The 15,219-nt window shown below is 37.7% G+C and overlaps 1 protein-coding gene across 4 annotated transcripts in view; it reads right to left on the minus strand.

The window, feature by feature from the left end:
• Positions 1 to 15,219, minus strand: part of TMEM245 (transmembrane protein 245) — a 103,618-nt gene that overhangs the window by 85,293 nt on the left and 3,106 nt on the right. For all 4 annotated transcript variants that reach the window (XM_057548631.1, XM_007178240.2, XM_007178239.2 and 1 more), the window contains exons 2-3: positions 8,019 to 8,136; positions 6,389 to 6,490 (exon numbers count right to left, since the gene is read on the minus strand). In XM_057548631.1, coding sequence (XP_057404614.1) covers positions 6,389 to 6,490; positions 8,019 to 8,136 — 220 coding nt within the window. The remainder of the gene's footprint in view (positions 1 to 6,388; positions 6,491 to 8,018; positions 8,137 to 15,219) is intronic.

Here is a 15,219-nt window from a genome sequence, read left to right on the forward strand (position 1 = left end):
ACTGAAAGACTTGAGGAAAAGTTAAGATCAACAGATTAAATCTTCACAACTACGGTTTAAAAACTTTCTCCAACTTGCTGATATCACTAAAATATACAATAAATATTTAATAAATCTTAGCTAAATCGATGAAAACTATGCAATATCATCCTAGTTAATACACAAATGATTCAACAAATTTTTAGAATTCCTGAAACTTCACAAAAGAATGAAAGGAATAGCACACAGAAAAAACCAACAGAGTATTTGAAAATTATGGATATAAGATTTGGCAACTGCTCTTACTCATCAAACAGATACGTACTTGAATGACTTTTGTCTAGTGATATCTTTCTGCACTTCAAAAACCCCAAGGGTTTGGGCAGAGAGATGATAAACTAGACAAAAGAATGCCAGGACCCAGAATCTAGGCAGACTCACGGTACTGGGAAAAAAGCCCCAGCTAAAAATAGGCACATAGACAAGGGAACATAATCTTGGGACCCAAGAACTATAAACAAAGAAAGGAAAGAGCATCCAAGGTTTCCAGAGTCAATCTACCCAGGGAAAGGGCCAGTATTAACTGGAGGGCCAAACAGCAGGAATCCACACAAGTCCAAATAAGCAGACCACTGACATTAGCAGCCTAGCACCAGGGGACAGAAACTCATACTCTGGTGTAAGAAACAGATCACATGTTCAGATAATATCTGTTGATATGGCTAAATCGACAATGGGCAGAATAATTTTTTTTTTAATAATAGAGGGAAACATATTTTGAAGCCAGTCTAAATAAGGAGACACTTGATCTACTTTGTTCTCTTTCACAGGGACAGTTGAAGTTACCAGGAACACACCCAAAGATGCTTATTGGAAGGAGGCCCTTTATATCAAGTAAAATCTCCCCAGCATGAAAAGTTCCCTTTGAAGAAGGCTTCTGTTTCCATTACTAATGTGGAAAATACATCTCCTCCTCAACAGCTTCTAGTATCACTTCACTGTACTACTGGTCAGTAACAGGGGTTTGGATATGGACCACTAGGAGTTTCTCTAGGTCTACTTAACTGACAGTGGCAGAAGTGGGGAATGACAGATAAGCAGTAAGAAATTTACTTTGCACTTTTTCTTCCTCCAATTTGGGCTTAACTGGACCAAACTTGTTCATTCATATCACATGCTATCCCAAACAATTAAGACAAAATGAAGCCTTCCTCACCAAGATATTTCTGGTCACTCATAAACAATTACCAATGTTAAGAGGATCAGGCCCAGGTGTAATTGCCTGTACTTCTCATCCTGGGGGTCCTGGCTATTAAAGATACATCTGACACTTGTTTGCCTAGCTTTTGAAGAAGCACTTCTCATACTCATAGTAAATGGCTCTCTGAGCCTAAGTTCCTTCATCTGTAAAACAAGTATAATACTAATCTCACTGGTATACTATGAAAATTAAATGAGATAGCATGTTTTAAGAGTCCTACAAGGCCTCACGCATAGGGGAGAACAACAATGCTTATGTTCCTCCTTTCTCACAGGCCCAGGGAACACACCAAAGCTGGATTCCAGGTTTCTGCCAAGTAAGACTTCTGGGGCCCAGGAGGCAGAGAAGCTGGGTGCTGTGCTTGTGGTAAGACACTGGGGCCAACATGAAGACTGAAGGAGCTGACAACTACAACTGAGTGAAAGACGGATCCGCAGGGCTTCCCTGGTGGCTCAGGGGTTAAGAATCCGCCTGCCAGGGCAGGGGACACGGGTTCGATCCCTGGTCCGGGAAGATCCCGCATGCCGCGGAGCACTTAAGCCCGTGAGCCACAACTACTGAGCCTGCGCTATAGAGCCCACGAGCCACAGCTACTGAGCCCATGCGCCACAGCTACTGAAGCCTGTGTGCCTAGAGCCCGTGCTCCGCAACAAGAGAAGCCACCGCAGTGAGAAGCCCGCGTACCGCAACAAAGAGTAGCCCCTGCTCGCCACAACTAGAGAAAGCCCACGTGCAGCAACAACGACCCAGCACAGCTAGAAACAATAAATAAAATAAAATAATAAAATAAATTTATTAAAAAAAAAAAAAAAAAGACAGATCAGCAGTCGATACTTTCTCAGGATGGCTGATGCCTGTCAAAGAGCCTGGTGAAAGGAAAGAACACCAGGTGTAGGTTAGAGTCAAGGACGTAGGCTTAAATTTTAGCTCCACCAGTCACCCGTGGGATTGTGGGCAAGTCAGTTAACCTGTTATTAAATGTCTTCATCTGCAAAACGGAGAAATCTATTTTACAAGGTTGTGGGGGGAATGTTTTATTTGTGGATTAAAAAAGATAGTACACTTAAAAGCACGGTAGACACTTAACATTTTTCCCTACATTAACCTGAGGTTCCAGGAAATACCAAGTAAGAGTTCCTAAGGTCTAAGAAAAAACCACTGAGTAAGGTCCCTGGGTTCAGAAAGAACCACTGAAACTAACACAGCAATGATCCATAGGAAGAGTTTTCTGGATCTAGGAACTAAACAAATTCATGCTTTGAAGTATGATGACATCCAAAGGATTAATTCTGTGAATCCAGCAAACCACAGATTGTAAAACAGCAAAAGATTCAAAGCTCAGAAGACATAGAGAAAGATGCCTACACAAGTGACTAGGATACAAGAGCAGTCCTACAATGGGACAGTGGAGGTGACAAGGAAGGAATAAATGCACACACTGCCATGGCAGTACGCTGAAGCATTCCCGTGCCTAACTACATTACAGTGACATCTACAGGAGGGAATTGACTATAAAAAAGGGAAAGGTCCCAATATGGCTCGAGTTCTGATGCCTAAAATAAACAAGGTACTAGGGGCAACAGGAAAAAAATATTCAGAAATTTAGAAAAAAAATGATTAAACAAATTTATTTTAGGATGAGGATTATCTACACTAGAAGTCCATAAAAAGATTCTAAATCAAGAATAACCTATTCTGAAGTAGGCTGGAATAGGAGTAAACAAAACAAGGAAAACCAACATTTCCAAATCTGCTCTCAACATTTATTCTGTGTCTCTATGACTTCCTTTCTTATAATAGTCTGGAATACAAATACCAGAAATCTGGCTTGCATGCCAACACACCACTATCCTGGGCTTATGGGGAATAATAATCAAACACAGTCTTCTTTTTTCCCAAGCTCAATACTTGGTCTTAGAACTCCTGCCCTCACGGCTCCCTAGGCTGCCATCAAACAAGAATTTATACCCAAAAGAAAATCCATCTGAAACCCCTGGTTTAGACCTACTTTATTGATATACTTGCAGTAAAGTACTTACTTAGCCCTGGACAAAAGCAGTCAAAAGGACAAAACTGTCCTCAAAATATTAAAAATAGAACTACCATATGATCCAGCCAATTCCACTTTAGGATATATATCTGAAGAAAAAAAGAACACTAACTCGAAAAGACATATGTACCCCCATGTTCACTGTAGCATTACTTACAATAGCCAAGATACAGAAATACCCTAAGGGTCCACTAACTGATGAATAAAGAAAATGTGGTGTGTGTGTGTGTATACATACACACACATACATATATATACACACATACACACATGCGTGTGCATGCGCACACACAGGAATATTATTCAGCCATAAAAAAGAATGAAGTCTTGTCACTTGCAGCAACATGGTGGACCTCAAGGGTATTACGCTAAGTAAAAAGGGTCAGAGAAAGACAAATACTGTATGATCTCACTTATATGTGGAATCTTAAAACAAACAGCAGCTCAAAGATACAGAGAACAGACAGGGGGCTGCCAGAACTGGTGGTGGGGGTGGGGGTAAGTGAGTGAAGGGGGGCAAAGGCACAAACTTCCGGTTATAAAATAAACAAGTCCCAGGGATGTAATGTGCAGAGTGGTGGCTATTGTTAATAACACTTTATTGTAGACTTGAAAGTTGCTAAGAGAGTAGGTCTTAAGGGTTCTCATCACAAGAAAAAAGTTTTTTGGTAACTATGTAAGGTGACAGATGTTAACTAGACTTATTGTGGTGATATATACAAACATGGAACCATTATGTTGTACACCTGAAACTAATATAATGATACATGTCAAATATACCTCAATTGAAAAAAAAAAAGAGAGAGAGAAATGCCAGAAGAAAAAAAAAAAGGAGAAAACTATCCTGGGGTGAGGGGTGAAGGATAAGCAGAGCTGTCTAAACCACTACTATTAGGGGAAAGGGGAAAAAAAAGAGACAAAGCTAATCAGAGGAACAAGTGAAAACCACCAAGCTTTCTACAGTAGTTGCCAAAACAGGAAGTTTACTTCTACTGGTTCGATATATAACCACAGAGTCTAACAGATTGTGACCAGAAAGAGAGGCTGAGCAAAGAAAACTTAGACAGCAAAATATAAAATAAAATCTTTCATATTTTCCACTGTCAGAGAGATAAGTAATTAAAGTTTCTTTGTTTCAGATAGTTATTATAAAATTCTAAACAAATATTTATGAACAAAAGATGTCTTACAATTGTCAGGCACTACTCATCTACCAAATAAAATAATAAACAGCAACTTAATTTAAAAACTTTCTGTAACGTAGCTATACACATACACGGAAGTGCCACAAACAGCCTTGTGATTAGCATGAGAAGGAGATGCGAAAAATAACACTGCAGAAGTATATTCACGGACATAAAAAGGTGTTCGTGACATAATTAAGTTTAAAATGCAGTTTACAAAACAATTTCACTATGAGCCAGTTTTCTTGTGTCTTAAAAAGTCCAAAGGCATAAAAGTCATTAGTTAACATTTTGGTATAATCTGTGGACAGTGGGATTTTTAGTGATTTTTCTTTTCTTCTTTTTGTTTCTCTCTATTTTCTAACTTAACTGTAAAACACTGGTATTTGAGAACTTTTTTTTCCTCTAAAAAATCTGCTGCAATTAGTAACTTGCTCTTGTAGTTTATGTATAACTATCAGAAAGAAGCAAGGGACAAATGTCAATTACTGTGGAAACTGTGTGCTGTTCAAACCTACCTCTCCGCTCACAGCCATTCCCACATGGCTGGCTAACTAGAAGTCCAATCTGATGATCTCAGAACGGTGACTACATCTGCCCCTGCACCCCACCCTGCCACAACCCCCGTACAACTCATTAGAAACCTGTATCTTTAACAAAGCGCTCTGGATAAAGGCCACGTGCAACCAGGGTACCTCAAACAGTCTTTAAAAAAAAAGATTATTTTAAAAGGTTAAAATAATCTTTTAGGGCTTCCCTGGTGGCGCAGTGGTTGAGAATCTGCCTGCCAATGCAGGGGACACGGGTTCGAGTCCTGGTCTGGGAGGATCCCACATGCCGCGGAGCAACTAGGCCCGTGAGCCACAATTACTGAGCCTGTGCATCTGGAGCCTGTGCTCCGCAACAAGAGAGGCCGCGATAGTGAGAGGCCAGCACACCGTGATGAAGAGTGGCCCCCACTTGCCGCAACTAGAGAAAGCCCTCGCACAGAAACGAAGACCCTAACACAGCCATAAATAAAATAAAATAAATAAATTAAAAATAATAATAATAATCTTTTAAAGAAGAATCTTTAAAATAATCTTTAAAAATAATCTTTTAAAGAAAACTAATCTTTATTCAACATTGTAGTGGAAGTTTCAGCCAGAGCAATCAGGCAAGATAAGAAATAAAAGGCATCCAGATTAGAAAGGAAGAAGTAAAACTATCTCCATTTGCAGAGACATGATCTTATATATGCAAAATCCTAAAGAAGCCACAGAAACTATTAAAGCTATTAAACAAATTCAGCAAAGTTGCAGGATACAAGATCTACAGGGGTAAATATTCATGACTTTGGATTTGGCAATGGTTTGTTAGGTGGGACACAACACGTGGAAATTAAACAAAATACTTCTGATTAACCAATATATCAAAGAAGAAATCAAAAGAGAAATCAAACAGTATCTGATCCAAAGAAAATGGAAACACAACATATCAAAACCTATGGGATGCAAAAGCACTTCTAAGAGGGCAGTTTATAGCAATAAATACTTTCATTAAGAAAAAAGAAAGATCTCAAATAAATAACCTAACTTTATGTAGCTGCTTAATGGGCACAGCGCTTTCCTTTAGGGTGATGAAGATGTCTTGGAACTAGATGGAAGTAATGGTTGCACAACACTGTGAATGTACTAAATGCCACTTTAAAATGGTTAATGATTAATTTTATGTTATATGAATTAAACCTCAATTAAAAATGCAAAAAAAGGGGGGTGGAAATGGTCTAACCATCTAAAATATTTTAAAGCAATTTATTTTCTGTTCAGAAAATACCACCAATTTAAAGCAGTTTATCATAGTATGTTTTTTAAATAAAGCTATTCTCCCAAATACTTCTTAAGAGTAGTATTAATAGAATGCCATATTTCTTACCAGAAGACTCTTTTCCATTCTGTTTTTCATAGAGGGTGCCCACAGACATCAGGAAAACAATAACCAGGAATACTGGAATTCTCCATGAGCCAGCCAAGGATGCTGCAAATTATTAAGAATTAACATTTTTAGTGAAATAAAAATCTAGCACTTGTCTTTAAAAGACTCAGTTTAGTAGACTGACAGAACAATTTGGCAAATATGTTAATAACAAAATTGTTTCACAGGGAAAAAATTTTTAAAAGGCAACTGAAACCTCAATTCAGGGCTCCTCTCAGGAAGTCCAGCCCTGCTCTCCGAGGCCCTGGTCTAAAGGATTGGGTATGTGCCAGCTTACCTTTAAGAGGCTTGTATCACCTGGAGAATCAAGTCCATTCTAAAGTACATCCAGTGTTTAAGACCATCAAACCCCCTGTTTAACCCCCAAATGACCTGCATCAGGCACAGAACTTTAAGTCCTGGTGCCTGACTTGATTTCCTGGAAATCCCACTGGGTGTGAACTCTACCTCTCAAGAAAGGGTGGAATGGCCCACAAGAGCACGGCAAAAAGCTTTAATGTATCCTCAGTGTACAGAGCAAAAATGCTAACAAGTGGCCAAGGATCAAAAGCCTTTGCATTTCCCTGAGTTGGTCTACAGCCTTACGAACATACCTGCCTGCCTCCCTCCTCTACCTTCCCCAAATTTGAAGTAAGTCCCATCAGACATTAGGGGATCTTGTCGAGAAACTCCTTTAGCATTCCAAGTCAGCAGAGCTAGAGAGTAACGCTCTGTTCCATATCAGACTCTAAGCAAAGACATACTTTCAACCAACTCTGGTTTTTATTTTATTTTTAACAATAAGTAGCTCTAAAAACTACTACTAATAGGCTACCTACTGCTCTAGGTCACTGAATTTTGTTTTTAAATTAGAACTTGATGTTTCCATATAGTTAAGACTTGGAGGTAAATGAGTCCCTGAAAAATCACTCTGCAACATCCTGGCAGCCACTCAGCTAACAGTGAAGAGTCTCAAATAATGGGGAACTCATTACTCTGAGCAGCTCTGACACTGATCATCCTTATGTTGAACAGAGACTTGTCTCTCTGAAGCTGCTCGTTGCTCTGACATCTCTCCCAAATGGCTACAGAGATCTGTTTAAACCACTCTTTCACAATCCTTCAAAAACCTGAAACGGGCTTCCATATTTGGTATCTTCCTCACCTCTACCTCCTCCCCACCCCTGCAGCCCCAGTGCCCTTCTCTTATGGAGAGTAAACATATCTGGTTCCCTTAACAGTTTCTCTCACATGATTTTGAGCACCTCTTATCATCCTTGACTGCTTAGCTATATCCTCCCTAAGTAAGACACTCAGAAACAGCCATGATAGTCCAAGTGTGCTCTACTTTTTAAGATATATTTATTTTTAAAAGACCTTTTTGAAAATGAACATTCTATATAATTAAAAGTAGACATTTTAAAGTACAATATTTTCATTCAAGATTAATGAAATATTAAGGCAGAATATTTTGAAGGATTATTTTAAAGAATTTTAAATGCAACACATAAAACTTCAAAAAATTCACTTTGATTCACACGGTCAGCCTCCGCTGACCTTAAGCTAGACTTTCTTAGAAAAAGGGACCCACCTAAATGAAAAAGCAATATAATCCAGACAGGAATTGAAACTGCTCTCAAGTAGCGTTCAGTGCTTGCATTCCACTTGAATGAAACAGTCAACACGTAGCCAACTACCAAGGTCCAGATCTTAAATAAATGAAATATAGACACAGTTGTAAAATATATACACATGCAATAAACATACAATTATACAAAACTCGCAAGCATCTACATAGCATGAGAGCTGTGGGTACAACACAGATGACGGTTGGTGGTGCTAAAAGGAGTGTGCATAGGTTTTCCTCCTCTGCTTAGATAAATCAAGTTTGGAAATAAACAGGTTTGAAATCCCATGCAGTGATATTATTTAAATATCTTCAACAAAAAATACATAAATATAATTTAAGATATGTTAAAGTTCAAAAACTATTATATGCATAAAGATACTTATGATAAAATATTCAATTTTTAAGCCATGGATTTAAATTAAGCTCTTCACTTTGTGAAATTCTTAAAGTTTTCTCTGTAGATTAATATTTACAAAAGAAAAGAAAAAACAAGAGCAAATTCCCTGGTGGTACAGTGGTTAGGACTCCGTGCTTCCACTGCCAGGGGCCCAGGTTCCATCCCTGGTCGGGGAACTAAGATCCCGCAAGCCGGTGTTACTATGAAAAGAATTTTTTAAAAGCTAAAAAGAAGGCAGCCAGCTGAAGTGTGACCCTGCTGAAATAATCTCGGTAACAGATGGTTAGAACCTAGCCCAGAGTTATACTCAGTTGAAGAAGTGTAGCTGAAAAAAATATTACCAGAGGAAGAAACAGCGAGACTTGAGAACAGAAGAACCAGCCAGGGTCCCCCTCCTCAGTTTTCCCTACAGTAAAACTAAATGACTCTAGTAATCACAAAGCATCCTACACAGAAACTCTCTAATAACCTCATATTTTAATAGAACATACACAAAAGGTGGAAAGAATACATAACCCAGAACAAATGTGAGCACCAAGAATTTATTAAAACAACCTGAACCTTGAAAAAAAAATAGGCAAATTAAAACAAAAAAAGGACTTTATGCTATAATTCAGAGAATGAAGAAAAGGGAACTGATATGGTTACTACAAAAGCCAGAAAAAAACTACCTCCTACTTTATTTTGATCATATCTTCAAAATACTCTTCGGGTCTTAAAAATGTTTATAGCTTCAGACCTGAGAATTCAGCTTTGGGACCTTACTAAATAATGATAAATTCTGAAAAAGGGTTAAAAATAAAGAAGCTCATCATAGACTAATTTAGAACACTGAAAAGTCGATAACCTAAAAGTTCAATAACTGGGAAGTGGTTAACTCTGGATGAGTCACTCAGTAAAATGTTATGCAATCATTAAAACAGGCTTTTTTAAACAAAGACTATATAACTTAAAATATTCCTAAGATATTATTAAGGAAAAAGCAAAATTAAAAAAACACATGTGACATGAGTATATCTACTGTATGGTGGAGGAGGGGGAGAAATGTACTAAAAAGTTGTATTTAGGTGATAAGATTTTGTTTTTCCCTTTTCCTTTTCTCTATATTTTCCAAATTGCCTTTAATGAGCACTAGTTCTTTTATAATGAAAAGGATATTAAAATATTTTTCTTCAAGCAACTAATAAGATGAAATATTAAAGAGATCTTAAGCCCCAGATATATGAGCACATGGGAAGTGAGACTACAGCTGTTTCCAAAAAGTTCAAGCTTGTAGGACCACACAAATTTAACCCTGGGAATTTAGAGAATTTGAGATTATGACTGTAGAGCTCAGAACAAAATCTGAGTGTAATAACAGTACACTTATGTAACACTCTGCCTTGTTCTAATACTTTAAATACATGAACTCATTTAATCCTCATAACCCCAGGAAAAAAGTACCATTATCACTCCCGTTTTAGAGATGAAAGAAACTGATACTTAAGAGAAGTGACTTGCACAAGGTCACACAGCTAAAAAGTGACAGAGTCGGGAAAGATGGGTTCAAGGCCTTTGGGGCAGCAGCTTAGCCTTGGACAGGCAGCGAGACGGGAGGAAAATCCAGGTAGAGAGACAGCCAAGGCGAAAAAGCTTTGAAAGGATACCACCCAATCAGTATCTTAAAGATGGAAGAGAAATCATCCAGAAGTCTCTCTCTAGAACCCTGTCCTCCTGCCTCCAGGGGACATGGGTTCAATCCCTGGTCGGGGAACTAAGATCCCACATGCTGCAGGGCAACTAAGCCCGCGTACCTCAACTAGAGAGAGAAAACCCGCACGCCACAACTAGAGAAAAGCCCGTGCACCACAACGAAAGATCCCGCATGCCACAACGAAGATCCCGCGTGCTGCAACTAATACCCGATGCAGCCAAAAAATAAAACATAAATAAATAAATAAATAAATTACTATTTTTTTAAAAAGCAAAAAAAAAGAAGTGACAGTCAGGATTTAGAACCCAGGAACCTGGCTCCAGAATCTGCTTTCTTAACAATAAGGAGAATAAAGGGTAGTGCCAGAAAAACAAAGAGGAAAAGCTGCTCCAGTATTCACAAGGGAAAATAAAAACAGTTGATTTTGATGACTACAAATTGCTGAAATTTAAAAAAAAATTGATCCTCAGCAAGTGGATGGTCTTCAGCAGTATGCTACACAGGGGGTAATCAGCCCTGCCTTATTAAACATGTAGTCAGTAATTTAGATGAAAGAATAGAAGGCATATTAGCCGAACTTGTAGATTACACAAAATTGGGAATAGTCAATATAAATGATTCAAAAAGATATCCTGAAATTAGAACAATGGGCTAATCAAATAAGATTAAATTTAATAGAGAGAAATGCAAAGTTCTGCTTTTAGATTCAAAACTCATCTATACGAGTAAAGAATGGGAAGAGGATAGCTGGTCAGAAACGTAACGGGTATGAATGCCTATTAATAAAAGTACAATACATCAGGCAAAGTGATTGTTTCAGTGACTTACACTATCAAACCACATCGGCAGTAGAATTCAGACTGGGAAAGGAAATGGAAATCACAACATAGGAGATAGAGATACAGCTGGGGGAAAAAACTGTTCAGCTTAGAAAAGGGAAGGAAGTAAGATTTGATAGCTATCTCCAAATAGCTGGGGAAATGTCATCTGAGAGAGGCAATAGACTTAATTTTCTGTGGTTCTGAGGGCAGAAATAATAGGTGGAAATTAGGAAGCAACATATTTCAGCTTTATATAATAAATTTTTCTAATAAACTGTAGACGTCTGAAAAGGGAATGAGCTACCATCGCTAGAAGTCTGAGCAAAAGCTGACTGGAAGTCAGGGATGACAAAGTAGGAGAGTGTGCCCTCAGTGAGAAGCTGAACTAGAGGATCACAGAAGGATATACTTTCAGATTTTAAGCCTATGATACTTTTCAACCAACCTCCAAGAAGTTTTTGTTTCTTATCTGTATTCATAAGGAATGAGTATCACTTGCAAAGAGAGGAAAAAAATGAGAGACTGCATACTTCAGATTTTTTCAAAGAAACTCATTGTCTAAAGAGAGGTATGTGTTTTCACCCAGTAAACCTGAAACTCACAGGTAACCTCATTTCAGTTTAAAATAACAACTTATTAAATATACTCCCCAACTCCACTTCTACAAATTTGGTTTACAGAAGAACTACACACTGTGCAGATATAAAAATATTCACTGTGGCAGTTTAAAATATTAAACAAACAAATTAAATATAACAAATTAAATGTCATTTTATAGGAGACTGTTTAAATTATGGTATCTCCAAAAATGAAATAATTATTCAGACTTTCAAAAGTGTGATAAATAACTTTATTCAATGACACACTGTAAATTTATGCATATGCAAATTTATAATGGTGAAAATATACTCACCAAAATGTTAAAAAATATTGTCCCTGAATGGTTGGATTTCAGGGGGTAAGTTGCATCTTTACACTTTTCTTCAAGTATTGAATTTTCTTCTAAGAGTAGTATTATCTTTATAAATAGTAAATGTCTTTTACTTAAAAAAAAAAAAAATCTTTTGACTTTTTTTTCAGTATTTTCAAGAGTTTCCTCAGAAAAAATTCACAGAATATTATTAGTTGAAAAAGTATGGCCATTTATAAAAACACTTTAAAGTTTCTATTAAACCATTATGATTTTACAGTTACCAATGTTTAAAAATGTTTATCAGATACTAATACAAATTCAGTGCTAAAATAATTTGGTAGGAACACTTTCTAAAAGGCATCCAGAAAAAAAAAACTTTAGACTACGCTACTATTAAAAAGAAAGAAGTATATCTGAAAGTACTATCAAGGAAAGATATCTACAATACAATGATAATGAAAGAGCAATGATAAAAGAAAGAGAATTTCATATATATATATAGATATATATATATACATATATATATATATAAAACTTCTGTTTTAAAAAACAAAACCCCTATACTTTATACTTTCACATAGGTGTAGAAATAAACTTAGAAGGCTATTCACCAAACAGTTAACAACAATAACATCTATACAGTGGGAAGAGAAAAGAGACAATTCACTTTTACCATATAAACTTACATGCTGCTTAAATTTTTTTATATATATAACAAGCATGTTTTACTTGAGTTAATATTTTAAATCGCTAAATATTCTTTAACTTACTGAAAATAAGGATTTGTACATTCAAATTTCATACATAATTTCCAGCATGGATTCCTATAAGTGTGCCTTTATGAGAGCTTTTTATTTCTGTCTCTCTCTGAGAGATGTGTTTAGCCTCTGAGAAAACCTGTTCAAGTATGAATCTTCTTCCAGGAATAAATCAATGAGCCACAGTTTCAACAGAAGAAGGCATACTTTCCCAAACTATGTTCTTCAGAGCAATGTGTCCTTTTCAAACTATACATTCAATACTCATTTTACAGCACCAATGTGTGCTGATACTAAAGACTGTCCATAAAAACTGGCAACATTCATTTAGCACTACGAGCAAAGCTAACTAATAAACAATCACATTTTCCTTTCATTTGACTTATTAACCACGTATACTTTTCTGATTAAATAAGATATTAAATGCATAAAACATAAGTAGGCTTTGTCCTGTAGACTGTGTCTTTGTTTTATTTATGGTCATCTGGGTATTAACTGGAAAAGCAACTTGGCTTGCTTCTATTGCATGATTTTGCAGAACAGTTTCCTAAGTCTTTTACAGAGAGAATAAAACTACTGATTTCTTCCCAACTCATGGATCCACAGCCCTAATCAGCTACTGCTTCAGGTACTTCTTTCTCCTTTAAAACTTCATTCTCCTTTACTCTAATTTGAAAGCTTTGTTCTCTTCGTGGTGTGGCAACTTAAGAGTCAAGACTCTCTTTTTTTTTTTTTTTTTTTCCTAACATGTGTTTTATTTATTTATTTATTTATTTATTTTAGTTTTGGCTGTGTTGGGTCTTCGGTTCGCGCGAGGTCTTTCTCTAGTTGCGGCAAGCGGGGGCCACTCTTCCTCGCGGTGCGGGGACCGCTCTTCATCGCGGTGCGCGGGCCTTTCACTATCGCGGCCCCTCCCGTTGCGGGGCACAGGCTCCAGACGCGCAGGCTCAGTAGTTGTGGCTCACGGGCCTAGTTGCTCCGCGGCATGTGGGATCTTCCCAGATCAGGGCTCGAACCCGTGTCCCCTGCATTAGCAGGCAGATTCTCAACCACTGCGCCACCAGGGAAGCCCCAAGACTCTTTTATAATCAGTCTTTAACTGAGAAAGAACCTAAGTACCGGAAACTTTCCTCCTTACTGTTGCCAGGCAAGTAAAACACACCAGGAGTAGGCCTGGCCGACTGGCTAATGTGCATTTCCCAAGAGCCTTGCTGGCAGTACTACCAAACTCTGGGGATCTGTAAAACTGAATATCCAGGAACCTTAGAAATCATCCAAGCTAACCCCACACTTCACACAACTAGAGTTGAGTAGCCCAGAGACCGGCCCTGTTCTGTCCAAGGTCACAAAGCAAGCTACTAACAGAGCTCAGTTTAGAATTTACACTCTTATCTTTCAGCCACTGTTCCTTCCACTTCATGCTTCTTTATGAAGTAAAATGGAAACAATGTGATCAGAGACCATGGAGAAAACAAATCTATTACTACCGCAAAAACTGTAAATGTCTTCAAACGTTCTAACAAGTCAGAACTAAAGGAGAGAGGAAGACCCAAAACACTCCCAGCAAAGAAAAATGGTGGAGCAGGAAGGCTAGATTCTCAGATTTATCTTGACAGCTCTACACCAAGGAAAGATGCCAAGGGCCCTAAGGACTGAGTTATATGTGAGTTTGGTGCAACAGATGATTTTTTTTTAAGTGTTTAGAAATCACTAAGTCAGTACAATATTCTAATATATTTGAAGCTGTTTTAAAAAATTGCTCACATCATGGATGGTTACTCTTTCACTTGCAAGCAGGATGGAGAATTAGCAGAAAAGAGCTAGGAGGCTGAAGGAACCCCAAAGTGAGGTGAATAGGAACTGAACTGGAAGGATAAACTGGTAACAAAGGAAAACACAAGTATTAAAGACATTACAAAGGAAAACGGGATAGGACTTGGAAATAACAGATACAAGGATAAGAGAGATGACTAAAGTTTCTAGATGACTAGAATCTAGGGGCCTTTGGGGGAATATGTGTGGTTAGTCCAATCCTGATATTCTTCTATTTTTTTCCTGAAAATTAAAATCAATTTATACTCTAAATAAATAAATAAATAAACACAATGTACTGGGGAAAAGTTTTTAAAAATCTTTGTTGAAGGTTTTGATGACAAAGGGCCTTCAACTGCTGATAGGTCTGTTGAGTATCATTCACTGACAGAATGAACAGATCAATCTCTAAATCTCACCTGTGAAATTCCTCCCTCCTACTTCACATGACTGTTGTGAGAATGAAATAACACACATGAAAGCGCCTACCAGTACATGGTAGATGCTCAAAAGCTGGATCTTAAATGCATGAATTGTCAGCTCTCCAAAATGTAGATTTCCTTAAATTCACTTTTCTCTCTACCTCCCCCAGCCATACCTCTCAGCAGCAGCACACTCCAATTTACAGGTTGTTTAGAAAGCATAAAGACTCTTTTTCTATGACAGGCAGCCCTTCTTGGGCTCACAAAACCAAACCAGCTGTGAACTATGATAGTAAAGTTATAGAGAGGGCGCCCTGCCCGGTCACATGACCTTTCACTTCTTGCC

This window comes from Balaenoptera acutorostrata, chromosome 6, assembly GCF_949987535.1.
Source record: "Balaenoptera acutorostrata chromosome 6, mBalAcu1.1, whole genome shotgun sequence".
NCBI lineage: Eukaryota > Metazoa > Chordata > Mammalia > Artiodactyla > Balaenopteridae > Balaenoptera > Balaenoptera acutorostrata.